The sequence below is a fragment of the Cervus canadensis genome, chromosome 7 (genome assembly GCF_019320065.1).
Source record: "Cervus canadensis isolate Bull #8, Minnesota chromosome 7, ASM1932006v1, whole genome shotgun sequence".
In the NCBI taxonomy this organism is placed as follows: domain Eukaryota; kingdom Metazoa; phylum Chordata; class Mammalia; order Artiodactyla; family Cervidae; genus Cervus; species Cervus canadensis.
The window spans coordinates 10,323,381-10,349,590 of NC_057392.1; the positions used below are offsets into that span (position 1 = coordinate 10,323,381).

Sequence of the window (26,210 nt, forward strand, 5' to 3'; positions counted from 1 at the left end):
AAACCAGTCCATCCTAAAGGAAATCAGTCCTGAATATTCATTGGAAGGACTAATGCTGAAGCTGAAGCTTCAGTATTTGCTACCTGATGTGAAGAACTGACTTATTGGAAAAGACCATGATGCTGGGAAAGATTGAAGGCAGGAGGAGAAGGGCTGACGGAGGATGAGATGGTTGGATGGCATTACCGAATCAACGGGCATGAGTTTGAGGAAGCTCTGAGAGTTGGCGATGGACAGGGAAGCCTGGATTGCTGTAGTTCGTGGGGTTGCTCGTGACTGAGCAACTGAACTGAACTGTACCTGGGATAAATCTCATTTGCTTGTGGTGCATAATTTTTTAAATACATTTAAAAGTTTTGATTTGCTATTATTTTGTTGAGGGTTTTACATCTGTGTTGACGAGAGATAGTGGTCTGTAATTTTCTTGCAGTGTGTTTGTCTAATTTTGATGTTAGGGTAATACTGTCTCATAAAATGAGGTAGGAAGTATCTCCTCTCCTTTCATCTTCTGGAAGATATGGTAGAGAATTGGTTATAGCTTCTTCCTTAAATGTTTGTTAGAATTTACCAGTGAACCTATCTGGGTTTGGTTATGTTGTGGCAGGTTTTAAAATATTGATGCAACTTCTTTTATAGATACAGGCCAGTTTATATTGCCTGTTTCTTGTGAGTTTTGGCATATTTTATCTTTCAAAGAATTGGGTCCATTTCATTTCAGTTTCACATCTTGTGAGTATACTCATAGTATTCTGTTGTTACCCTTTTTGTGTTGTCGTTTTCTGTAATGATATTCCATTTTTTATTTCTGATATTGTGTCCTTTTTTCTTAGTTAGCCTAGGTGGATGTTTATTGATGTTTATTGATCTTTTCAAAGAACCAGTATTTGGTTTTAGTCACTTCCATCATGTTGTTGATTTACTCTTTTACAAGTTCTTTGACTTTTGCTCTAGTTTTTATTATTTCTTTTCTAATGCTTAGTTTTTATTTACTTTGCTTCCCCACCCCCGTTTCTTAGGTTGGAAGCTTAGACAATTGGTTTTAGATTTTCTTCTTTTCTGCTACATGCAGTCAGTGCTATAAATTCTCTCCAAGCTGCTTTGGCTGCATCCTAAAAATTTTGATGAGTTGTATTTTCATATTCATTCAGTTGAAATGTTTTTAAATTTCTGTTGAGATTTCTCCTTTGACTCGTGCTATTTAGAAGCCTGTTGTTTAATTTCCAGGTGTTTTGTGATTTTTCCAACTATCTATTAATGATTTCTAATTTAATTCCATTTTAGCCTGAGAGCATGGATTGTATGATTTCTGCTTTTTCAGATTTGTTAAAGAATTTTTTATGGTCCAGAATGTTACGCGTTCTGATGAATATTCCATGTGAGCTTGAGAGGAATGTGAATTCTGCTGTTGTTGAATGAAACAGTTTAAAGATGTCAATTAAATCCAGTTGATTGTGTTATAGAGTTCACTTGTGTCTTTATTGATTTTCTGCCTACTTTTTACTATTTTTGTTGCCATTCTTTATCCCCCAGAAGTTTGACAAAATAAGAACAACTCTTTTACATTCTGAGTGTGAGAACTGATGGGAGAAGTGAAAGAGTTAGGAGCCCTGAGAAGAAGTAATCAGCTCAGCTTAGAAGATAACCTTGGGAATGATGAGAAATGTACCTTTAGAGTGAGGTATATATATATATATATATATAAAACATATGGCATAATATATAAGAGCATATTATATATGCTCTTTCAGGTGTAGTATCTTTCCAGGTGGCTCAGTGGTAAAGGCTGCCTGCCAGTGCAGGAGATTCTCATTTGATCCCTAGGTCAGGAAGATCCTTGGAGGAGGGCAAGGCAGTTCATTCCAGTATTTTTCCCTGGAAAAAACCCCATGCACAGATGAGCCTCGTGGGCTATAGTTGGGTCGCAAAAAGTTAGACACTACTGAGCATGCATGCATCTTTAAAACCAACATAGTTCAGAAAGAACGGGGAATTTTCTTTATTGAAAGTGAAATTTAGCACAGTGTCTAGCATGTAGCTAGATGCTTTAATGAGTGTTGGATGTTATCAGTAAAGAGAACAATAGCAAGTTAGTTACAGAGTGATACCAATTTATGGGTGACTACCTATAAAAACGAAATAGAGGACTGTATGACCAATGATGAATTTATAAGATTGCTGGAATGATTGAGAAATGTTTAGAATGGCTTATGAAAAATGTAGTAAGTACAAATGAGTTTTTTTTGATTGCTTAACTGATTTTAATAACATGGTGTAAAGCCCCTACACTTGATATAATTGTTATGCAAAATACATTATGAATGTAGATGAATTCATGAATATAGATTGTCTTCTTTTAAAATATAAAATAAATAACCAAGATGCGAAAATAGGCAAGCTTCCATTAAATAAATGAAAAAATTTTTAAAAGTTTTGCTTTCCATTTCATTTGAAGAAGGGAAATTACCATTTTCAACAATATTCAAGTTTATTAAATTTAAAAAATTTTTATAAAATGTTTAACTTTCTTCAGCTTCAAGGCTTATGTTACTCTCAAATTTTGTATGTAACTGACAGAGGATGAGATGGTTGGATGGCATCACTGACTCAATGGACATGGGTTTGGGTAGACTCCGGGAGTTGTTGATGGACAGGGAGGCCTGGCGTGCTGCGGTTCATGGGGTCGCAAAGAGTCGGACATGACTGAGCGACTCAACAGAACTGAACTTTCAAATCTGCTAACACCCACTGAATTGATTCCTCTCTGGACTCTAAGGCATCAGTTTCTTCTTGCAAATTTTTTTTTGGCTTCTTCTAACATTTCTTGTGTTTCTTCTTGAGAGTGACTAATGAAAACATTGCCAGTCTGATAAGGTATCATTAAGCAGTTGTCATCTGCAAGCATGATGTCCTCACAGGCATCTTCTAAATTTTGGAGTTGTTTCTTTTTTACTTCTATTTCCTGCTTCAGCTCTGTGATTCTACTTGTATTCTGTGCAGTTTGTTTATCTTTTGTTGATCTTCAAATGTGACATTGACATCTTCTGCAGCTGCCTTCTTCTTTGGTGGCCACCATCTTGGCAAACAAGAGTTTTAAAGCTATGATTAGAACAGAAATAAGATGAAGGGATGGTAAAATGGTAAGTGAAAGATTGGTATACATCATTTTTATGTACCTTCTCCACCAAGGGAAATTTTTTTAGAGCTGTAGAGAGCCAAATGTATAGGTTTCTAAGACAAGGTTGGTTGTGTTTAATAAAATGAGACTTAATTAAAAATGGGGAATAGAGAATAAGAGTGCACCAGATTATTTACTTAAGTAAAGTACTCATAAAATGAGATTCTCAAAATTTTTCAGATGTCCTGAAACCATCACTAGACTTCTTGTTTTTTGATCCCCAAACCTGGTGTTCATATGTGCTAAGTCGCTTCAGTTGTGTCTGACTCTTTGCAGCTCAACGGACCATAGCCTATCAGGCTGCTCTGTCCAGGCAAGAATACTGGAGTGGGTTGCCTTTGCCCTCCTCCAGGAGATTTTCCTGACTCAAGGATTGAACTCCTATCTCTTAGGTCTCCTGCATTGGCATGCGGGTTCTTTACTACTAGTGCCACCTGGGAAGCCCCTAAGGAAAAAAAAACCTAGCAGTGGACTTTATTTTCTGAGCAAGAATATTAAATGCAGGAAGGTAAGCTGAGTGTTCTGCCTTTTAAAGTTGTATTGCTGTAAAACTAAAACTATAGTAGGTTTAATGCTTGGCTGCTCAGTCGTGTCTGACTCTTGCAACCCCATGGACTGTAGCCCTCCAGGCTCCTCTGTCCATAGGGTTTCCCAGAGAAGAACGCTGAAATGGGTTGCCATTACGTTCTCCAGGGGATCTTCCCCACCCAGGGATTGAATGCAGGTCTCCTACAATGCACGCGGATTCTTTAATAGCTGAACTACCAGGGAAGCCCCATACTGTGTTTATGTAAGTTTAAAGTATATATTAAAATGTTTGTCTGATTAAGGAAGACTACACGACAGCATTGTTTATAGTAGTCAGAAACTAGAGACAGGCTAAATTTAACCCAAGGAATGGGTTAAATACACTTATGACACATAAGTATTAACAAATGATGTAGAGTTTCCACAGTGCTTTTTCCAAGTAAAAAATGTAAATTGCATATAAACATGTAAAGCATTCCATATTTGTATTTCTTATTAAACTTGTGTAAGTTTGAATACTTATAGGAATCAGGCATTTTGTTTCTTCTCACTTTTTTCTTTTTCAAAATATTGTAGTTACTCATTTTAGTTCCTTTCTGTTTTGAGAATTATCTCAGTTATTTGAGATATTATTCGAGAATTAAATGAGTTTCTGCAGAAGATGCTGGTTGGATTTAAAAGTTAAGTTGTAATTTGGGTATTACAGAATCCAGCTTGAACATCTGGAATTTCATGGTTCACGTATTGCTGAAGCCTGGCTTGGACAATTTTGAGCGTCAGTTTACTAGCATGTGAGATGAGTGTAGTTGTGCGGTAGTTTGCACATTCTTTGGCATTGCCTTTCTTTGTGATTGGAATGAAAGCTGACCTTTTCCAGTCCTGTGGCCACTGCTGAGTTTTCCAAATTTGCAGACATATTGAGTGTAGCACTTTCACAACATCATCTTTTAGGATTGGAAAGAGCTCAACTGGAATTCCATCACCTCCACTAGCTTTGTTCATGGTGATGCTTCCTAAGGCCCACTTGACTTCACATTCTAGGATGTCTGGCTCTAGGTGAGTGATCACACCATCGTGATTATCTGGGTTGTGAAGATCTTTTTTGTACAGTTCTTCTGTGTATTCTTGCCACCTCTTCTTAATATCTTCTGCTTCTGTTAGGTCCCTACCATTTCTGTCCTTTATTGAGCCCATCTTTGCATGAAATGTTTCCTTAGTATCTCTAATTTTCTGTAGAGATCTCTCGTCTTTCCCATTCTATTTCTTTGCACTGATTACTGAGGAGGACTTTCTTATCTCTCCTTGCTATTCTTTGGAACTCTGCATTCAACTGGGTGTATCTTTTCTTTTCTCCTTTGCTTTTTGCTTCTCTTCTTTTCACAGCTATTTGTAAGGCCTCCTCAGACAGCCATTTTGCTATTTTTCATTTCTTTTTCTTTGGGATGGTCTTGATTCCTGTCTCCTGTACAATGTCACAAACCTCCGTCCATAGTTCATCAGGCACTCTTGTCTATCAGATCTAGTCCCTTAAATCTGTTTCTCACTTCCTCTGTATAATCATAATGGATTTGATTTAGGTCATACCTGAATGGTCTAGTGGTTTTCCCCACTTTCTTCAATTTGAGTCTGAATTTGGCAATAAGGAGTTCATGATCTGAGCCACAGTCAGCTCCCGGTCTTGTTTTTGCTGACTGTATAGAGCTTCTCCATCTTTGGCTGCAAAGAATATAATCAGTCTGATTTCAGTGTCGAGCATCTGGTGATGTCCATGTGTAGAGTCTTCTCTTGGGCTGTTGGAAGAGGGTGTTTGCTATGACCAGTGTGTAAAACTCTATTAGTAAAACTTGGCAAAACTCTATTAGCCTTTGTCCTGCTTCATTCTGTACTCCCCAAGGCCAAATTTGCCTGTTACTCCAGGTGTTTCTTGACTTCCTAATTTTGCATACCATTCCCATATAATGAAATGGACATCTTTTTTGAGTGTTCATTCTAAAAGGTCTTGTAGGTCTTCATAGAACCGTTCAACTTTAGCTGCTTCAGTTCAGTTCAGTTCAGTTGCTCAGTCGTGTCTGACTCTTTGCAACCCCATGAATCGCAGCACGCCAGGCCTTCCTGTCCATCACCAACTCCCGGAGTTCACTAAAACTCATGTCCATCGAGTCGGTGATGCCATCCAGCCATTTAGCTGCTTAGTCATATATTAATAGTGTCTGGTTACTGAACTGTTTTCATAGGGATTGTGCTATTTTTGCATTCCTTCCAGCTATGTGTGAGTTTTCCAGTTGTTCTGACTTCTTACCAATACTTGAAATGGTCTTTTTAATTTTAGTCATGCTAATATGTATGTAGTAGTATCTCATTTCAATTCTAGTTTCCATTTCCCTAATGGGAAGATCACCTGGAGAAAGAAATGGCAACCCACTCCAGTATTCTTGCCTGGGAAATCCCATGAACAGAGGAGCCCGGCGAGCTAAAGGCCATGGGATCACAAAAGAGTTGATACAGCTTAAGAGACTAAAACCACAAAACAATGGTAAAGAGCCTCCCATGGCATATATGTCACCCTTTCATCTTCTTTGTTGAAGTTTCTGTTCAAATCCTTCACCTGTGGGGGGAAAAAAGGAACTGTTTTCTGTCTTACATTTGAGGTTTGAAAATTTTCTTCCTGTAAGTTCTTTTTCAATTACATGATTTGAAAGTTTTTTCTCTTAGTGTATGACTTTTTTAAATCTCTCAAATGTCTTTTATAGAGAAAAAAGATTAAGTCCAGTTAATCTCTTTTTTGTTTCTTTTTATGAATGATACTTTTGGTGTCACCATGTAAGAACTCATTACGTAACCGGAGATGACGGAGATTTTCTCATATTTGTTATATTCCATTTTGTGATTATAGCCGTCCTCGAAACTGCAAAATGGTATTGCATTGTGGTTTTGATGTGCATTTCTCTAATAAGTTGAGCCTCAACTCTTGATGTGCTTATTGGCCAATAATACATCTTCTTTGGAGAAGTGTCTGTTTGAGTCCTCTAACCATTTAAAAAAAATATATATTATTTATTTTTGGTTATGGTGGGTCTTTGTTGCTGCAGGCAGCTTTCTGTAGTTGTGGTGAGCTGAAGCTCCTCGTTGTTGTGGCGCGTGGGCTTCTCATTATCCTGGCTTGTCTTGTTGTGGAGCGTGGGCTTCAGATTCACGGGTGTAGTAGTTGCAGCTCACAGGCCCTAGAGCGCAGACTCAGTATCGCGGTGCAGAGGCCTCGTTGCTCCAAGGCTTGTGGGATCTCCAGGACCAGGGGCTGAACCGGGGTCCCCTGCGTTGGCAGGTGGACTGCCAACCACTGAACCTCCAGAGAAGTTCGGGCAATTTCTTCTCAATCGTTTTTTTTTTTTTTTTTTTTGTCTTATTGGATGGTAAGAAATTACAGTGCCTGAACAGCATGAATTTGAATTATGTGAATCCACTTAAACAAACTTTTTTCAATAAATGCATCCTGTAATACTAAACACAGTCTACAGTTGGTTGAATCTGTATCTGCATAACTGTGGATGTAGAGGGCCATCTGTGAAGTTATATGTGATTTTTCAACTGTATGGGTGGTTGAACCTTGTAAGCTCTGTGTTGTTCAAGGGTCATCTTTGTATTCTGGATACTGGATTCTTATAGGATAAATGATTTGCAAATTTTTTTTACTATCCCTTGGTTGCCTTCTGACTCTGTTGATAAAGTCCTTTGATGCAGAAAAGTTTTTTTTTATTTTGATGAAATCTGTCTTATTTTTTCTTTTGTTGCCTGTGCCTTTGGTGTCACAGCCAAGAAATCATTTCCAAATCTACTGTCATGATGCCTTTGCACTAGTTTTTCTTTAAGGAGTTTTATAATTTTTACACTTAGATGTTTGATCCATTTTCAGTTGATTTTTGTGTATGATGTAAGACCAGGGTTCAGTTTCTTTTTTTTTTTTTTTCTGTATGTGAATATCTATTTTTCCCAGCACCATTTTTTTGAAAAGACAGTGTTTCCCTTATTTGCATGATCTTGGTTTGCTTGCCAGAATCCATTTGACCAAATACGTGAGGGTTTATTTCTGGAAGCGCTTTTCTTCTGGTTTTTATGTTTGTCTGTATAGCTGTATCACAGTGTTTTGATTACTGTCACTTTGTGGTGAGTTTTGAACTCTAGAAGTGTGAGACTTCCAACTTTGGTCTCTCTTTCCAAGATCATTTTGGCTTTTAAAAGTCCTTTCCATGAGATTCCATAAGAATTTTGGATGAGATTTTCTGTATAAAAGGATTAAAATTTTGATAATTACAGTATTGAATCTGTAGATTGTTTTGAATACCCAGTGACGTCCTTATAATATTGTCTTCCCATCTGTGAACAAATCTTTTACCTTGGTTAAATTTCTCTTTAAAATGTTTCATTTATTCTAATGCAACTGTAAATGTAATTTTCTTCCCTTTCATTTTTTTTAATGGTCGCTGTACAAAAACAGTGTTTTGTGGTTGATTTCTTTTATCTTCTAACATTGTTAAACTTATTAGTTCTGAGAAAGAAACAATTCATTTTTGTATGTTATTTTCCACCTACAAGTTTTTTCCAACTTGTTCTGTCACTTAGTTGTCTCCAACTCTTTGCAACCCCATGGGCTGCAGCCCACCAGGCTTCCCTATCATTCACTATCTCCAGGAGGTTGCTCAGACTCATGTCAGTTGAGTCACTGATGCCATTTTCAACTAGCATTTGGCTATTGTTGATTCTTTAAGATTTTCTATATATAAAGGATTATGTCATCTCTGAATAAAGATAGTTTCACTTCTTTTCCTACTTGGATGTGATATATGTCTCTTTCTTGCATAGTTGCTCTGCTTCAACATACACTAATTTGTTGAAAACCATGGTAAAATGGACATTGTTGACTTCTTGATTTTAGGGGGGATAGCTTTTATTTTAGTCGTTCAACAGAGTGTGAACTTAGTTACGTGTTTTTCGTAAATGCCATTTATTAAGAAAGTTCCATTCAATTTCCTAGTTTTTTAAATGTTTTTATCATGACCGAATGTTTTGGTTCTTCATTGTCCCTTGAGAGTTTGTCAAATGCTTTTTGTCTTAATTTGAGATGATTTTGTGGTTCTTTTTTACTTTTTAATAATGTATCTTATTACATTGATTTTCTAATGTTGAACAACTTTGGCATTCTTGGGTAAACCTCCCTTGCCCATGGTATATATTATGTTTAATATGTAGTTGTATGTTTGCTATTTGAAAATTTTTGCATTTATTTTTATAGGAGAAATTGTTCTGTAGGTTTTATTTTGTGGGGGGGGTGCTGTCTTTGTCTTTTACACAGAAGAAATGCTGGCTTCATAGATTGAGTTAGGAAATCTTCCTTGTATATTTTTAGGAAGACTTTGAGAATGATCAGTGTTATTTCTTTAAATTGCTTGTAGAATTCACTAGTGTGACCATCTGATTCTGGACTTTTTTGTTGGGAGGTTTTGATAGCTGATTCTCTGAATGTTACAGGTTTGTTCTAATTTTTTTACTTTTCCTTGAGCCATTTAATATAGATTATGCAGTTTATTGGCATACAATTTTTTCCTATTATCTTATAATCTTTTTTATTTCTGTAAGGTTTTTAATTCTAGAAATTTAAGAAAGGTGGAAATTTATAAATAAATAAATATATAAATTTAAAATTCCTTTAATCAGATCCTGTTAGGAAACACTTGCAGGCTCTATAGAAGTAATTCTCAAAGTATGGTTCCCCACCAGCAATGTTAGTATCACCTGGGCACAGTTAGAAATGCGGATTCTTGGAAATTCCCTGGAAGTCCAGTGGTTAGGACTCTCTGTTCTTACTGCCAAGGGCACGGGTTCAATCCCTGGTCAGGGAACAGATGCAGCAAACTACATGGCATGGCTGAAAAAAAAAAAAGAAATGTAGATTCTTGAGCTATACCCCATACCTATTGAATCAGACCCTGGGGATGGGATCCAGCAGTTGTATTCCAACAAGACTTTCAGATAATTCTGACACACACCAAAGTTTGAAAAACCCCAGTGCAGAGCTTTCCTGAATGTTGCTGGTATTCCCTAAATGGAGACATGATCCCTTCAGCCCTCAGGAGCAGAACCCCTAGGAGTATTCAAAACCTCCAAGCCACAGTCTCCAGCATCAGTGGCCTATCCAGGGTTGGGTCTTACTGGTCCCAACTTGTCCTCAAAGGCAGACAGAGAATGAGCATCATATCAGTGTGTCCTGTCCCTCAGATGTTCTACCATCTGCTTGTTTGCTTCAGTCGTCTGAACAAAGGCCATGTAGCTGCGGCAGGAGCTCGTATCTCTTCACCCAGGGCAGCTGCACAGGGCTTAGGAGCCAGGTGGCATGGGGCTCAGACCAGGATGGCAGGGTGGGGCTCCTGTAGGCTCAATGACAGGTAGAGGTCCTGACGTTGAGTCTTCATGTAGGTTGAATTCCTGGCTGAGTTCAGTTCCGTTGAACCCTAAGTTCCATTTAGGGTTCTACACGCTGGCTGCATGATGACAACTTTGATAATGCACACACTTTCATGAAGTTAGAACTTCATTAATTTGAAATACTTGATATGGAAGTGTTCCATTAGAGGGAATTCTCTGGTGGTCCAGTGGTTAGGGTCCCATATTCCCACTGCCAGGGCCATGGGTTTGGTCCCTGGTGAGGGAACTGCAGGTGTCAGAGAGGTTGGAGGCGTGGATCAGCAGTGGCTTGCTGCGGGAACCTGCTTCTCTTCCTGCTTTAATTGACGAGTGTGGTTATTTGCATCTTCTCTCTTTTTTACTTACTGAGTCTGAAAGTTGTCAGTAATGTCAATACGTTAAAAAAAAGTCAAATTTTATCCTTATAAATTCTATTATTTCTCTACTCTTGTTTATTTCTTCTTTTATGTTTATTATTTCATAACTTTTGCTGCCGTTAGGTTTGCTTTGGGCTTCCCAGGTGGCGCTAGAACCTGCCAGTGCAGGTGGCATGAGAGATGCAGGTTGGTGCCTGAGTCAGGAAGATCCTCTGGAGCGGGGCATGGCAACCCACTCCAGTATTCTTGCCTGTAAAATCTCATGGACAGAGGAGCCTGGCGGACTACAGTCCATTGGGTCGCAAAGAGTCAGACATGACTGCAGCGACATAGTACGCACATAGGTTTAATTTGCTCCTCATTAAGGTAGACTCATTGGAAAAGACGCTGATTCTGGAAGGGATTGGGGGCAGTAGGAGAAGGGGACAAGAGAGGATGAGATGGCTGGATGGCATCATCGACTCGATGGACATGGGTTTGAGTAAACTCCGGGAGTTGGTGATGGACAGGGAGGCTTGGTGTGCTGCTATTCATGGGGTCGCAGAGTTGGACACGACTGAGCGACTGAATGGAACTGAACTGAACTGAAGGTAGAAAGTTAGGTTATTGAATTGATGCACTTTTTTTTAAACGTGGGCGTTTACAGTTATATTTCCTTCTGAGCACTCCTTTTGGTGTGTCTCATAAATTTTGACATACAGTGTCTTTGTTTTCACTAGCCTCATAGTATTCTAATTTGTCATTTCTTCTTTAACTCAGTAATTTAAGAGTATGCTGTTTAGTTTCCACATATTTGCAGATTTTCCAGTTTCTCTTCTGTTACTGATTTCTACTTCCTTTTCTTTCTGCTCTAAGAATACAGTCTGTATGATTTCAAGCTTTTAAAAGTTGCTGGGACTTTTTTGTGGCTTAATCAGCTATGCTGTAGAATGTTGTATGTGAACTTGAGAAAAAGGTGTATTCTCTTTTTGGGTGGAGTGTTCCTTACACGTCTATTAGGTCTGTTTGATTTATGGTATCTGTTGTTCAAGTCCTCTATTTCCTTTTTAATCTTATGTCTGGATCTTGGTTTTTTTATTTTGAAAGTGGTGTATTGAAGTCACCAACTATGGCTGCAGTCGTCCATGGGGTTGCAAAGAGTCCGACACGACTGAGTGACTGAGCATGCATGCTTGATAAGTAAAGACTTTTGACACTTTGCTTTGTTTTTCTTTCCTGCTTGTCTTATATCTTCATTTTTCTTTAACTTTTTATTGGGCTGTAGCTGATTAACAAACAGTAGTGTGTTATTTTCAGGTGAACAGCAAACGGACTTAGCCATACATATACATGTTTCTGTTCTCCCCCAAACCCTCCTCCCATCCAAGCTGGCACATAACATTTAAGTAGAGTTCCATGTGCTATACAGTAGGTCCTTGTCAGTTATGCATTTTAAATATAGCAGTGTGTACATGTCCATCCCAAACTCCGTAATTATCCCTTTCTCCCATCTCCACCCTGGCAATGAGAAATTTGTTCTCTAAGTCTGTGAGTATCTGTTTTGTAAGTTAGTTCATTTGTATCATTTCTTTTTAGATTCCATATATAAAGGATGTTATATAATATTTCTGTGTGACTTCGTTCACTCAGTATGACACTTTGTAGGTCCATCCATGTTGTTGCAAATGGCGTTATTTCGTTCTTTTTAATGGCTTAGTAATACTACATTGTGTGTATATATATATATGGTGTGTGTGTATATATATATGTATATATACACATGTGTGTATATATATATATGTGTGTATATATATATATATGTACATATATATGTATATATACACACACCACATTTTCTTTATCCATTCCTCAGCCAGTGGACATTTAGGTTGCCTCTATGTCTTGGCTGGTTTGGCTGGTTCAAAATGGGTCAGGGAGTACCTCAAGGCTGTATGTTGTCACCCTGCCTTTTTAACTTACATGCAGAATAATCATGTGAAATTCAGGGCTAGAGGAATCACAAGCCGGAATCAACATTGCCAGGAAAAATACCAACAATCTTAGATATGCAGATGGTACTATTCTAATGGCAGAAAGCAGAGAAGAACTAAAGGGCCTTTTGATGAGGGTGAAAAAAGAGAGTGAAAAACCTGGCTTAAAACTCAGCATGCAAAAGACTAAGATCACGGCATCTGATCCCATCACTTCATTGCAAATAGGTGGAGAAACAAGTGCAAACAGTACATTTTCCACTGGGCTCCAAAATCACTGTGGACAGTGACTGCAGCCACGAAATTAAAAAGCTCTTACTCCTTATAGAGAAAGCTATGACAAACCTAGACAGTGTATTAAAAAGCAGAGATACCACTTTGCTGACAAAGGTCCGTATAGTCAAAGCTGTGGTTTTTCCAGTTCAGTTCAGTTGCTCAGTCGTGTCCACCTCTTTGCAGCCCCATGGACTGCAGCATGCCAGGCCACCCTGTCCATCACCAACTCCCGGAATTTACTCAAACTCATGTCCATCGAGTCAGTGATGCCATCCAACCATCTCATCCTGTGTTGTCCCCTTCTCCTCCTGCCTTCAATCGTTCCCAGCATCAGGGTCTTTTCCAATGAGTCAGTTCTTCACATCAGGTGGCCAAAGTATTACAGTTTCAGCCTCAGCACCAGTCTTTCCGATGAATATTCAGGACTGATTTCTTTTAGGATGGACTGGTTGGATCTCCTTGCAGTCCAAATGACTCTCAAGAGTCTTCTCCAACACCATAGTTCAAAATCATCAACTCTTCGGCAGTCAGCTTTCTTTATAGTCTAACTCTCGCAAATGTAATGACTATTGGAAAAACCATAGCTTTGACTCGACGGACCTTTGTTGGCAAAGTAATTTCTCTGCTTTTTAATATGCTGTCTAGGTTGGTCATAACTTATTTTCCAAGGAGCAAGCATCTTTTAATTCATGGCTGCATTTACCATCTGCAGTGATTTTGGAGGCCCCCCGCTAAAAAAAAAAACCTAGACTGCATATTGAAAAGCAGAGACATCACTTTGCTGACAAAGGCCTGTATGGTCAAAGCTGTGGTTTTTTCCAGTAGTCATGTATTGATGTGAAAGTTGGACCAGAAAGAGGACTGAATGCTGAAGAATTGATGGTTTAGAATTATGGGACTGTAAAAGACTCTTGAGAGTCTTTCGGGCAGCGAGGAGTTCAAACCAATCTATCCTGTAGGAAATCAAACCCAAATATTCATCGAAAGGACTGATGCTGAAGCTGTTGTTCCAATACTTTGGCCACGTGATGCAAAGAGCCAACTCATGGAAAAGACCCTGATGCTGGGAAAGATTGAGGACAGAAGAAGGGGGTGCTACAGAGAATGAGATGTTGCGTGGCATCATCGACTCAGTGGACATGAGTTTGAACAAACTCCTGGAGATAGTGGAGGACAGGGAAGCCAGCCGTGCTGCAGTCCATGGGGTCACAAAGTTAGACACAACTTAGCAACTGAACAACAGTGTTTCGGCTATTGTAAACACTACTGCAGTGACCTTCTTTGTTGCTTAATTTCTCCATCACTGCCTTCCTTTGTGTTTGATCTTCTAGTGTACCTTTTTCATTTTAAAAAATTTCACTTTCAATTACACTGGTGATCATGATATGTTTTATCAATTTAGTTTGAAACGGTAGTAACTTGACTTTTTATTTATACATTTGGGTATACTTCATATATATTGCGGGTTTGGTTCTAGAGCACCACAGTAAAGCAAATAGCACAATAAAATTAGGTGAGTCACTTTGAGTTTTTCAGTTTTCCAGTTATATTTGGTCTAAACTATAGCTTGTTAAGTATTCAGTGTTACTATGTCTTAAATGATGTACATACCTTTATTTACATATATAAAAACACTTTATTGCGAAGGCATGCTAGCCATCATCTGAGCCTTCAGCTATTTGTGGTCTTTTTGCTGAAAGAGGGTCATGCCTCAGTGTTGATTGCTGCTGAATGATTAGGGTGGTTATTTCCAAAGGATAGAGTGATGGTGGCAGTTTCTTAAAATAAGGCAACAGTGAAGTTTGCCACATTGGTGGACTCTTCCATTTATGAATGATTTCTCTATAGCATGCAGTGCTGTTTGATAGTATTTTACCCACAATAGAACTCTTTAAAAAAATTGGAGTGAGCCCTCCCAAACTTGCCGCTGCTTTATCACTTAGGTTTTCATAATGTTCTAAACTCTTTATTGTCATTTCAGCATCTGCTCAGCATCTTCAGCAGTTACAGGTTTCATCTCAAGAAAGTACTTTGTTTGCTCATACACAAGAAGCATCTCCTTTGTTAGTGTATATCATGAGATTTGTGGCAATGCAGTCACATATTCAGACTCCACTTCTAATTTTAGTTCATTGCTATTTCACTCACTACACCAGCAGTTCTTTCCCACACTAAAGACTTGAATCCCTCAGAGTCATCTGTGAGTGTTGAAAACAACTGTTTGCAAACTCTTGTTGATACTTTGACGTTTTCAATGAATCATGAACATCACTAATGGTATCTAGTAAATACCATTTTGAATGAATGAACCTTTTCCTGGTTTTCATCTGACCTCATCCAGGTTCATCAGAGAAATCGCTGTCTATGGCAGCTACAATCTTATAATAGGTATTTCTTAACTAAAAAACTTGAAGAGTGAAATAACTCCTTGTGGGCTGCAGGATGGATTCTGTGTCAGGAGATGTGAAAATGGCATATGTCTCACTGTGCATCTTTAGCAGAGCTCTTCGGTGATCAGGTGCATTGTCAACGAGTAGTAAGTAATATTTGAATCTTTTTTTTTCTCTGAGCAGTAGATCTCAAGAGTAGGCTTAAAGCATTTACTAAACAGTGTTCCAAACTTGATGTACTGTCAACCAGGCTTTGTTTTTCCATTTCTATAGCACAGGCAGAATAGATAACAGTGTAATTCTTAAGGGCTCTGTGATTTTTGGAATAGTAAATGAACACTGGCTTCAATTTAAAGTCACTAGTTGCATTAGACCCTGTCAGGAAAGTGTGCTTGTTTTTTTGAAACTTTGAAGCCAGGCACTGACTTCTCCTTATACCTGTGAAAGTTCTCAATGGCATCTTCTTCTGGTGTAATACTATTTTGTCTACATTGAGAAACTTTTGTTTAGTTTTCTTGTTCAGTCACTCAGTTATGGCCGAGTCTTTGCAATTCCATGGACTGCAGGACACCAGGGTTCCCTGTCCTTCACCATCTCCTGGAGTTGGCTCAAACTCATGTCCATTGAATTCCAGCCATCTCATCCTCTGTCGTCCCCTTCTCCTCCTGCCTTCAATATTTCCCAGCATCAGGGTCTTTTTCAATGAGTCTGCTCTTCCCTTAAGGTGGCCAAGGTACTGGAGCATCAGCTTCAGCATCAGTCCCTCTAGTGAATATTCAGGACTGATCTCCTTTAGGGACTGGTTGGATCTCCTTGCTGTTCAAGGGACTCTCAAGAGTCTTCTCCAGCACCACAGTTCAAAAGTATCAATTCTTTGGTGCACAGCCTTCTTTATGGTCTAGCTTTCATATCCATACATGACTACTGGAAAAACTGTAGATTTGGCTAGATGTGCCTTTGTCGACAGAGTGATGTCTCTGCTTTTTAATATATTGTCTAGGTTTGTCATAGCTTTTCTTCCAAGGAGCAGGTCTCTTTTAATTTCATGGCTGCAGTCACTATCTGCAGTGATTTTGGAGCCCAGGAAAGTAAAGCCTGTCACTGTTTCCATTGTTTCCCCATCTATTTGCAATGGAGTGATGGGACCAGATGCCATGATCTTTGTTTTTTGAATGTTGAGTTTTAAGTCAGTTTTATCGCTCTTCCTTTTCACCCTCATCAAGAGGCTCTTTAGTTCCTCTTTGCTCTGTGCTATAAGGGTAGTGTCATCTGCATATCTGAGTTTATTGATATTTCTCCTGGCAATCTTGATTCCAGCTTGTGCATCATCCAGCCTGGCATTTCGCATAATGTACTTCGCATTAAGTTAAATAAGCATGTTGACAGTAGACAACCTTGACATACTCCTTTCCCAATTTGGAACCAGTCCATTGTTTTGTCTGGTTCTGACTGTTGCTTCTTGACCTGCATACAGATTTCTCAGGAGGCAGGTGGTCTGGTATTCCCATCTCTTTGAGAATTTTCCACAATTTGTTGTGATCCACACAGTCAAAGGCTTTGGTGTAGTCAGTGAAGCACAAGTAGATGTTTTCTCTGGAAATCTCTTGCTTTTTCTCTGATGCAATGTATGTTTGCAATTCCATCTCTGGTTCCTCTGCCTTTTCTAAATCCTGCTTGTACATCCGGGAGCTCTTGGTTCGAATACTGTTGAAGCCTAGTTTGAAGGATTTTGAGCATTAATTTGCTAGCATGTGAAAAGAATGCAGTTGTTTGGTAGTTTGAACATTCTTTCGCATTGCCTTCTTTTGGGTTTGGAATGAAAACTGTCCTTTTCAAGTCCTGTGGCCACTGCTGAGTTTTCCAGATTTGCTGGGATATTAAGTGCAGCACTTTGACAGCATAATCTTTTAGGATTTGCAGTAGCTCTTCTTGAATTCTATCACCTTCATTAGCTTTTTTTTCATAGTAATGCTTCCTAAGGCCCAGTTGACTTCACATTGCAGAATGTCGGGCTGCAGGTGAGTGATTGATCACACCATTGTGGTTATCTGGATCATTAAGAATTTTTTTTTTGTATAGTTCTTCTGTGTATTCTTGCCACCATCTTCTTAATATCTTCTGTGTCTGTTACATCTATACTGTTTCTTTCCTTTATTGTGCCTGTCTTTGCATGAAATATTCCCTTGGTATCTCTAATTTTCTTGAAGAGATCTTTAGTCTTTCCTATATTGTTTTCCTGTATTTCTTTGCATTGATCACTTAGGAAGGCTTTCTTATGTTTCGTTGCTGTTCTTTGGAATTCTGTATTCTGATGGATATATCTTTCCTTTTCTCCTTTGCCTTTTGTTTCTCTTCTCAGCTATTTGTAAGGCCTCCTCAGACAACCATTTTGCCTTTTTGCATTTCTTTTTCTTGGGGATGATTTTGATCACTACCTCCTGTAGAACGTTTGATCCTCCATCCATAGTTCTTCAGGCACTCTGTTTATTAGCTGCTGAACAACCATTGACAGGAGAATGTTAGACCCCCCCCCCAAGAAAAGATACCCCATGTACAAGGGCAAAGGACGCCACAACAAGATGGTAAGAGGGTGCAGTCACATTTAAAATATCAAACCTCATGCCATCCAGAGACTCTTGGAGGGTGCAAACAAAACCCAGTGTGCCCCAGGGCCAGGGAAAGGAGCTGTGATTTCCACAAGAGGCTGAGCCAGACTTGCCTTTCTGTGTTTGAATGTCTTTTGCGGAGGCATGCGTCAGAAGTGGCAATCTGCTGGGATAATTCTGGGAGGTGCGGCAAGTGGCATAAGTCCTCTTGGAGGAGATCGCCATTATCCCCACTACAGAGCCACAGAGCAGGTGACCCAGAAACTAGAGAACAATTATACCAAAGAAGTTCTTGCACTGTTGCGAATGTTCTAGGCCCCACAACAGATTTCTCCACCTGGGGATCTGGCAAAGGGACTGAGAACCCCCAGGGAGTTTGACTTTGAAATCCAGTTTATTGTAAATACCTTAATTGTTTTAACTAGATCTTCTAGTTAATTTGGTGCAACTTCTGCATCAGCATTTGCTGCTTTACCTTGCACTTTTATGTTAAGGAGACAGCTTCTTTCCTTAAGTGTCATGTACCAACCTCTGCTAGCTTCAGACTTTTTTATTGCAGCTTCTTCAATTCTCTTAGCCTTTATAGAATTAAGAGAGTTAGGGCCTTTTTAAAATTAGTCTTGGCTTAAGAGAAAGTTGTAACTGATTTGATCTTTTATTGAGATCACTAAGACTTTCTATCACCAGTAGGCTGTTTTGTTTCCTTATCATTCTTGTGTTTTTTAGGATAGCATTTTCAATTTTCTTCAAGAACCTTTTCTTTGAATTCACAATTTGACTGACTGCTTTGTGCAAGAGACCTTGCTTTTGATCACTCTGAGCTTTCAACATTCCTTCTTCGTTAAGCTTAATCACAACTAGGTTTTGATTGAAAGTGAGAGACATACAATTCTTCCTTTGAGTTGAACACATAGTGGCTCTTGTAGGTTTATTAATTGGCCTAATTTCAGTATTATTACATATCAAGGAATAGGTCCACAGAGAGGGGGAGAGAGAGAGGAACGGCTGTTCAGTGGAGCAGTCATAATATAGACAATATTCGTTGACTATGTTCTTTGGCTTATGTGGGTGTCATTCACAGCACCTGAAAACAGTTATGAAAGTGACCTTGGTGATCACAGATCACCATAACACATCATGATAATAATCAAAAGTTTGAAGTATTGATAGAGTTACCAAAATGTGACACAATAGACATAGCAACTGCTATTGGAAGAATAGCAGTGATAGACTCTCAGGGTTTCCACAAAACCTTAAATTAGTAAAAAAAAAAAAAAGCAGTATCTTCAAAGTGCAATAAAATGAGGTATACCTATCATAACTTGTAAAATCTTGCTTCTGTCCCCATCCCTCACTTATATTATTGTTATATCTTTTCATTAAAAAAATTAGATCTTCCGTAATCTTGGAAGAATTTATATTGTTAAAATGTCCATACATTTTGGACAAAGCAGTCTACAGATTTAATGTAACTTGTATCAAAATATCCATGGCAGTTTTCATAAAGCTAGAAAAAGTTGTCCTAAAATGTGTATGGAACTGCAGAAGACCCAGAATTGCTGAAGCAATCCTGAGGAAAAAGAACAAAGCATAGCTCTTTCAAAATTCAGACTCTACTACAAAGCTGTAATATCTTACCTGTTACAGAAAATAATCTGGTAAAATGGTATAATTGAGTCACTTTGCTGTATACCTGAAACAAACATGGTATTGTAAATCAATTATACTTTAGTTGGAAAGTCAACTGTATCTACATTGTGTATTAACATAGATGTATAAATACTATTTTATTTTTTTTTTCTTTTAAATCATAAAGGAAACAAATATGGGAATTACAAACCAAAAACAAATGATGTTGGCTTCTGTATTTGCCTTTTAGTTCATTTTTCCAGTGTTTTCTGTTTTTTTTTATGTGTGGCTTCAAGTTACTGTTTATTGTTCTTTCATTTCTGCATAAGGGACTTCCTTTATTATTTCTTGTAAGGCATTGCAGGTCTAGCAACAAGCTTCTTCAGTTTTTATTTTTCTAGGAATGTCTTAATTTCTCTGTCATCCTCGAGTGATAGTTTGCTGGGTAGAGAATTATTGTTTTGACAGTTTTCTTTTAGCATTTTAGATATGTCATTCTAATGCTTTCTGGCTTCTGTACTTAATGAGAAATTGAATGTTAGTCTTATTGGTTTTCTGTGGTTTCTGTGGATTACTTGTATGTGGTCAGCTTGTTTGTTTTTGTTCTTTGTTTTTGTTTTTTTTTTTTTTGAATTTTTTAATTTTTTTATTAGTTGGAGGCTAATTACTTCACAACATTTCAGTGGGTTTTGTCATACATTGATATGAATCAGCCATAGATTTACACTTATAAGATTCTTTCATTAATCTGGCTTTTACAGTTTGACTGTACAATTGACTTCTGAATCAAGTAGGTTTGAACTGCACTTGTTCACTCTTAATTAAACAGATGTTTTTCAGTAAATACTAAAGTACATCACAATCTGATTGGTTGAGCACTGATACAGAATCATGGATATGGCCAGCCAACTGCGAAATTATATATGAAGCTTTTGAATGTGCAGGAAGTCAGTTCCCCTAATCTTGTTGTTGTTCAAGAGCCAACTATGGTTTGTATCTGTGTGACTTTAAAAAGATTACTTTCTATTTACAGTTATTATAAAATGTTAGCAATATTCCTCATGTTTTTTAATACATGTTTAAACGTATCTTACACCCAGTAGTTTGTTTCTCTCACTCCCCCATCCCTATATTACCACCCTTCACCGTTTCCCACTGGTAACTACTATTAATAGTTTATTCTCTATATCTCTTTGTGACTCTCTTTTGAATTTCTTCTTCCCAGAGTTCATTTATCTTACTAATTGTGTAGATTTATGTATTTAAAATAGGTTAAGTTTTTGCCATGTATCTTCAGATATTCTTTCTTGTCTGTCTTTGTTTATCTACTTCTGGAAGTCTCAGTTCAATATCTGAGCTTAGATGGAGATGATTTCTGTGAATTTTTTTTTTTCTGGTAATGGGCCATCATTTCATATTTTTTGTATGCCTTTTGAATTTTTGATGTTATGAAAAACTGGACACTTTCAGTATGTCCAGTGTTGTAACATTGGACACTAGGTTCTTCTCTCCTCCTCATGGTTTACTGTTGTCTTTTCGAGGGCTAGAGTCATCTCTTAGAATTTGCTTTGCTAACCTGTTTTTGCAAGGACTGTATTCTTTGTCATGTGTGGGTCCTAAAATTTTGTTGTCTTATTCAGTGGTGATCTTCCAGATTTCTTTTGCTAATGGAAACAAGTAATTTCTGGGTCTTTTTTTGGCAGATTGTCTGTTAGCTGAGGTACTTCTTCAAAAATTAGGCAGGCTGCCTACAGCTTTGTCTTGGTATTCACTTTGTGCTTGCATGGAGAGCAAAGATCACCTAGAATTGAAAGCCTGTACTCCGTAGTTCTTCTCTGAGAATCCATCCAACCCTGAGCATTCGTGTAGTACTCTCCATTTCCTTGCATATGTGATACCTCTTTAAAGTACTTACTCCCCACATAGCTTTCTCCTCCCCCTCTTTTAATTTAAGGCTTTTAGATTGTTTAATGCTTATGCAATCCACTCTCTTGCCCCAGACAGCTACTTGTATCACTGTGTGTTTAAATGCTTTTGAAAGATAATAGTTTCTCCAAGAAAAGAAAAAGGAAGCTCTTCCAAACACTCTGCTGCAGTTTTAGAGAACAGGTCCATGGTGTTCTCTTGGGCACTAGCGAGCCACACCCGTAACTTGGTCTGCTGTCCTTGTGGGCTATGGAGTTGGCATATGAGTAAGCAAAAATACTACTGTGGTCTCTTATCAAGTATAATTGACGTCTTTTAGGCACTCCTCTCTTTATCATAAACTTTTATAAGATTCCAGATGTTCATAAGAGATGAGCTTTGTTGTTTTTTGGCCAAACTAAGAGTTGTTTCTGGCTTCCCTGGTGGTTCAATGGTAAAGAATCCACCTGCCAATATAGAGGATGTGGGTTTGATCCCTGGGTCAGGAAAATTCCCCTGGAGAAGGAAATGGCAAGCCACTCCAGTATTCTTGCTTGGGAAATCCCATGGACAGAGGAACCGGGTGGTCTATAGTTCATGGGTTCCCCAAAAAGCTGGACTTCATTTAATAACTAAAAAACAACAAAAGTTCCTTTACTGGAGGGCCTAATTTTTGAGGTTTCCTAGTCCTCCATTTTCCATGACATCATTTCTTTCTTTTGTTTTTGAAAGATTGATAATTCAATTTTCATGATTTTTTCCACTTCACATTTCAAACAGTGCTTCTCTGTCTTTCAGCTTACATTGTTGGAGTTGGTGATGGACAGGGAAACCTGGCATGCTGCAGTCCATGGGGTCATAACGAGTCAGATACAACTGAGTGACTGATCCCATGGACCCCAGCACTCCAGGCTTCCCTGTCCTTCACTATCTCCTGGGGTTTGCTCAGACTCATGTCTGTTGAGTCAGTGATGCCGTCCAACCATCATCCTCTATCATCCCCTTCTCCTGCCTTCTCTCTTTCTCAGCATCAGGGTCTTTTCCAGTGAGTTGGCTTTGCAGCAGGTGGCCAAAGAATTGGAGCTTCAGCTTCAGCATCAGTCCTTCCAATGAGTATTCAGGATTGATTTCTTTTAGAATGGACCTATTTAACCAGCTTACATAGTTTCTACCAAGAAATCTGATCATAATTTTTTGTTTTTTCTCTGTATGTGAGGAATTATGTTTCTTTTGTTTCCTTTCAAATTTTCTTCATATTTACCAATATTTATATTTTAGAATATTCATGGGAATTCTCTGATCTTTCTTCTGTGTTTTAAAATCTCACATTACTTTTGGAAAGCTCTTTGCTACCTCTTCAGATGTTTGTTTTTGCCTTGATGTTTCTCTCTCCTTCTGAATTCTAGTTATGTGTTATTCTGTTAGGTATTGTGTCATGGCCTGTCTTGGATGCCCTGTTTTGTCTCACTCCGCTACTTTGTTTTTGTTTAATAAACTTTAGTTTTAAGATAAGTTTTAGGTTCACAGCAGAATTGAATAGAAGTTAGAGAGATCCCCCATAACTCTTGTTCCCACATACATATAACCTCTTCCACTATTAACATCCCACATCACAGTGATCCATCTGTTACAATCAGTGAACCTATGTTGACATGTCATTATCACCCAGTGTTTGTAGTTTACATTAGGATTCCCTCTTTGTGTTATATATTCTATGGGTTTTGTTTTAAATGTTCAGTTTAGATGTACCCATGATTCTAGTATCATACAAAATAGCTTCTGTGCCCTAAAAATCTTTTGGTCTTACTTGTTCATCTTCCCTATCCAATAATGTTTGGCTATCCCTGATATTATTACTGTCCTCATAGTTTTACCTTTTCCAAAATGCTATGTCATTCAAATCATATAGGGTGTAGCTGTTTCACATTGGCTTCTTTTAGTTAGTAATAGGTATTTGAGCTTCCTCCATGTCCTCTCCTGGTTAGATAGCTCATTACTTTTAAGTGTTAAGTAATATTCAGTGTTTTCTGTGTACCACAGTTTATTTGTTCATTCACCTCTTAAATTATACCTTTCTTCTGTTTTGGCAGTTTTGAATAAAACTGTTGTAAATACCTTTGTGTTGGCCTTTATGTAGACATAAATTTTTAGTTTATCTGGGTAAATACAAAGGAGTGTGATTATTGGTAGTTGGTAGTACTATTGATTGTAGTCTGTGTATTCTGGCATACTCATGTTTTTCTAAAGTAGTTTTCAGAGGACCTAAATAGACATTTTTCTGAAGAATATATACAGATAACCAAAATCTACATGAACAGGTACTCAACATCACTAATCTTCAGGGAAATGAAAATCAGAGCCATAATGATGTATCCCTTCACATCTATGTCAGGATGTCTTTGCTCAAAAAGCTAAGAGAGATATTCTGGTTGAGGATACAGACAGAACAGAAGCCTTGTTCACTGTTGGTGGAAATGTAATTTGGTACAATCTTTAGAAAACAAATAATTAAAAAGAAGACTGTTGTATTATATATTATATGTAATATTATGTAGCAATCCCACTTCTCAGTATATATCCACGATAAATGAAATCATTATCCCAAACACATAGATGTGTTTATCCCACGCTTACAGCAGCATTTCAATTTGCCTTGATTCATGGACCTCACATTCCAAGTTCCTATGCAATACTGCTCTTTATAGCATCGAACCTTGCTTCTATCCCCAGTCCCATCCACAGCTGGGTGTTGTTTTTGCTTTGGCTCTATCCCTTTATTCTTTCTGGAGTTATTTCTGCACTTATCTCCAGTATCATATTGGGCACCTACCGACCTGGGGAGTTCATCTTTCAGTGTCCTATCTTTTTGCCTTTTTGTACTGTTCTTGGGGTTCTTAAGGCAAGAATACTGAAGTTGTTTGCCATTCCCTTCTCCAGTGGACCACATTCTGTCAGACCTCTCCACCATGACCCGTCTGTCTTGGGTGGCCCCACACCGCATGGCTTAGTTTTATTGAGTTAGACAAGGCTGTGGTCCATGTGATCAGATTGGCTGGTTGTCTGTGATTCTGGTCTCAGTCTGTCTGCCCTCTGATGCCTTCTCTCAGTGCCTACCGTCTTACTTGGGTTTCTCTTACCTTGGATGTGGGGAATCTCTTCATGGCTGCTCCAGCAAAGTGCATCTGCTGCTCCTTACTTTGGACGTGGGGTAGCTCCTCTCGGCCGCCGCCCCTGACATCGGACATGAGCTAGCTCCTCTCGGCTGCGCGTATTAAAAAGCAGAGACATTACTTTGTCCACAAAGGTCCGTCTAGTCAAGGCTATGGTTTTTCCAGTGGTCATGTGTGGATGTGAGAGTTGGACTATAAAGAAAGCTGAGCGCCGAAGAATTGATGCTTTTGAACAGTCCTGGGTGTTCATTGGAAGGACTGATGCTGAAGCTGATACTCCAGTACTTTGGCCACTTGATGCGAAGAGCTGACTCATTGGAAAAGACCCTGATGCTGGGAGGGATTGGGGGCAGGAGGAGAAGGGGACAACAGAGGATGAGATGGCTGGATGGCATAACTGACTCAATGGACATGGGTTTGGGTGGACTCTGGGAGTTTGTGATGAACAGGGAGGCCTGGCCTGCTGTGGTTTATGGGGTTGCAGAGATGTGAACACGGCTGAGCAGCTGAACTGAACTACAGCAGCATTATTTACCAAAACCAAAATATGGAAACAGCTTTATGTGTCCATGGACTTAACGGATAGAGCAAACCTTGTTGTCTCTTGGTACACACAGTGGAATATTACTCAGTCTTCAAAAAAAATAACAAAACTGATCATTAGACAACTTGGATTAACCTGGAGGGCATTATACTAATGAAATTAGCATTAGAGAAAGGCAAATATCACATGAAATCACTTATATGTGATATCTATAGAGCGGGAAGATTCATGGAAAAAGTAGTGGAAAAAGTAGTGGAAAAAGTCGTTGCCAAGGGCAAAGTGGTAGAAATAGGGAGCGATTGGGTGAAAGAGTACAAACTTTGTTCTAAATGAATAGGGCCTGAAGGTCTAATATATAATAAGGTGACTGTAGTTGATAACACTTTCTTGTATAATTGAAATTTGCTAATAGAGTAGAATTTATTAAATGTTTGGGGCAAACAAAGAGAAAATATGTGAGATGGTGGATATATTAATTAACTCAGTGAGGGAAGCCCTTCACTGTGTGTCCATATATCAAATTACCTTGCTGTAACTGTCTTAGAGTTTGTCAACTATACATCAGTAAACTGGAAAAATAATTTCTTTCTTTCTTTTTTAATTAACAGGATTACCTTTGAGGTTATTTTGAAAGTTTTGAGTTGTACAACACTTGATTCTTTTGCTGCATTGTGGACAGATCTTTGCAGCAATGATTACTTCAGAGTTACCAGTGTTACAGTAAGTATTACAGCTTTTTATTTTTTTAAATGCATGTAACACTTTTCTGTATCAAAAAACTTTTATTACTGAGACATGAAATGTGTTCTTTGATAGTTGGGGAATATGCTTGAAGTAAAAGAACTATTAGAGGGTATAATTATTATATCCATCTATAGCCCTTGCATTGTAATGTCAGTATGTAATGTCCCTGTTACTGAACAAAAAAGTTACTGTCTTATTTTAGTATTCAGCAGAAATGATGACTGTGGGCTGGTTTGACATGCCAACTTCTTTTGTAAATAAAGTGTTAATGAAAGAAAATCACACTGACTCCTTTGCAGAATTGTTTATGTGCTAGAGAAAAAATTAACCTGCAAACAAATATTTCGTTTGGCTATTTATAGACAAGAGTTTGTAGACCTCTGTCCCATATCATCCTCTCACCCCATGCCAGAACTTCTTTTCCCTGAGATTGAGATTGT

General features: G+C 38.3%; 1 protein-coding gene and 1 pseudogene across 1 annotated transcript in view; one reads left to right on the plus strand and one right to left on the minus strand.

Moving 5' to 3' along the window:
• The window catches only part of STAG1 (stromal antigen 1), a 496,183-nt gene that overhangs the window by 112,869 nt on the left and 357,104 nt on the right, over window positions 1-26,210 (plus strand). Inside the window, exon 2 of the mRNA XM_043474336.1 lies at window positions 25,635-25,746. Within this exon, the coding sequence (XP_043330271.1) occupies window positions 25,718-25,746 (29 nt within the window). The 5' untranslated portion in view covers window positions 25,635-25,717. The remainder of the gene's footprint in view (window positions 1-25,634; window positions 25,747-26,210) is intronic.
• LOC122445294 lies at window positions 2,517-6,535 on the minus strand (annotated as a pseudogene).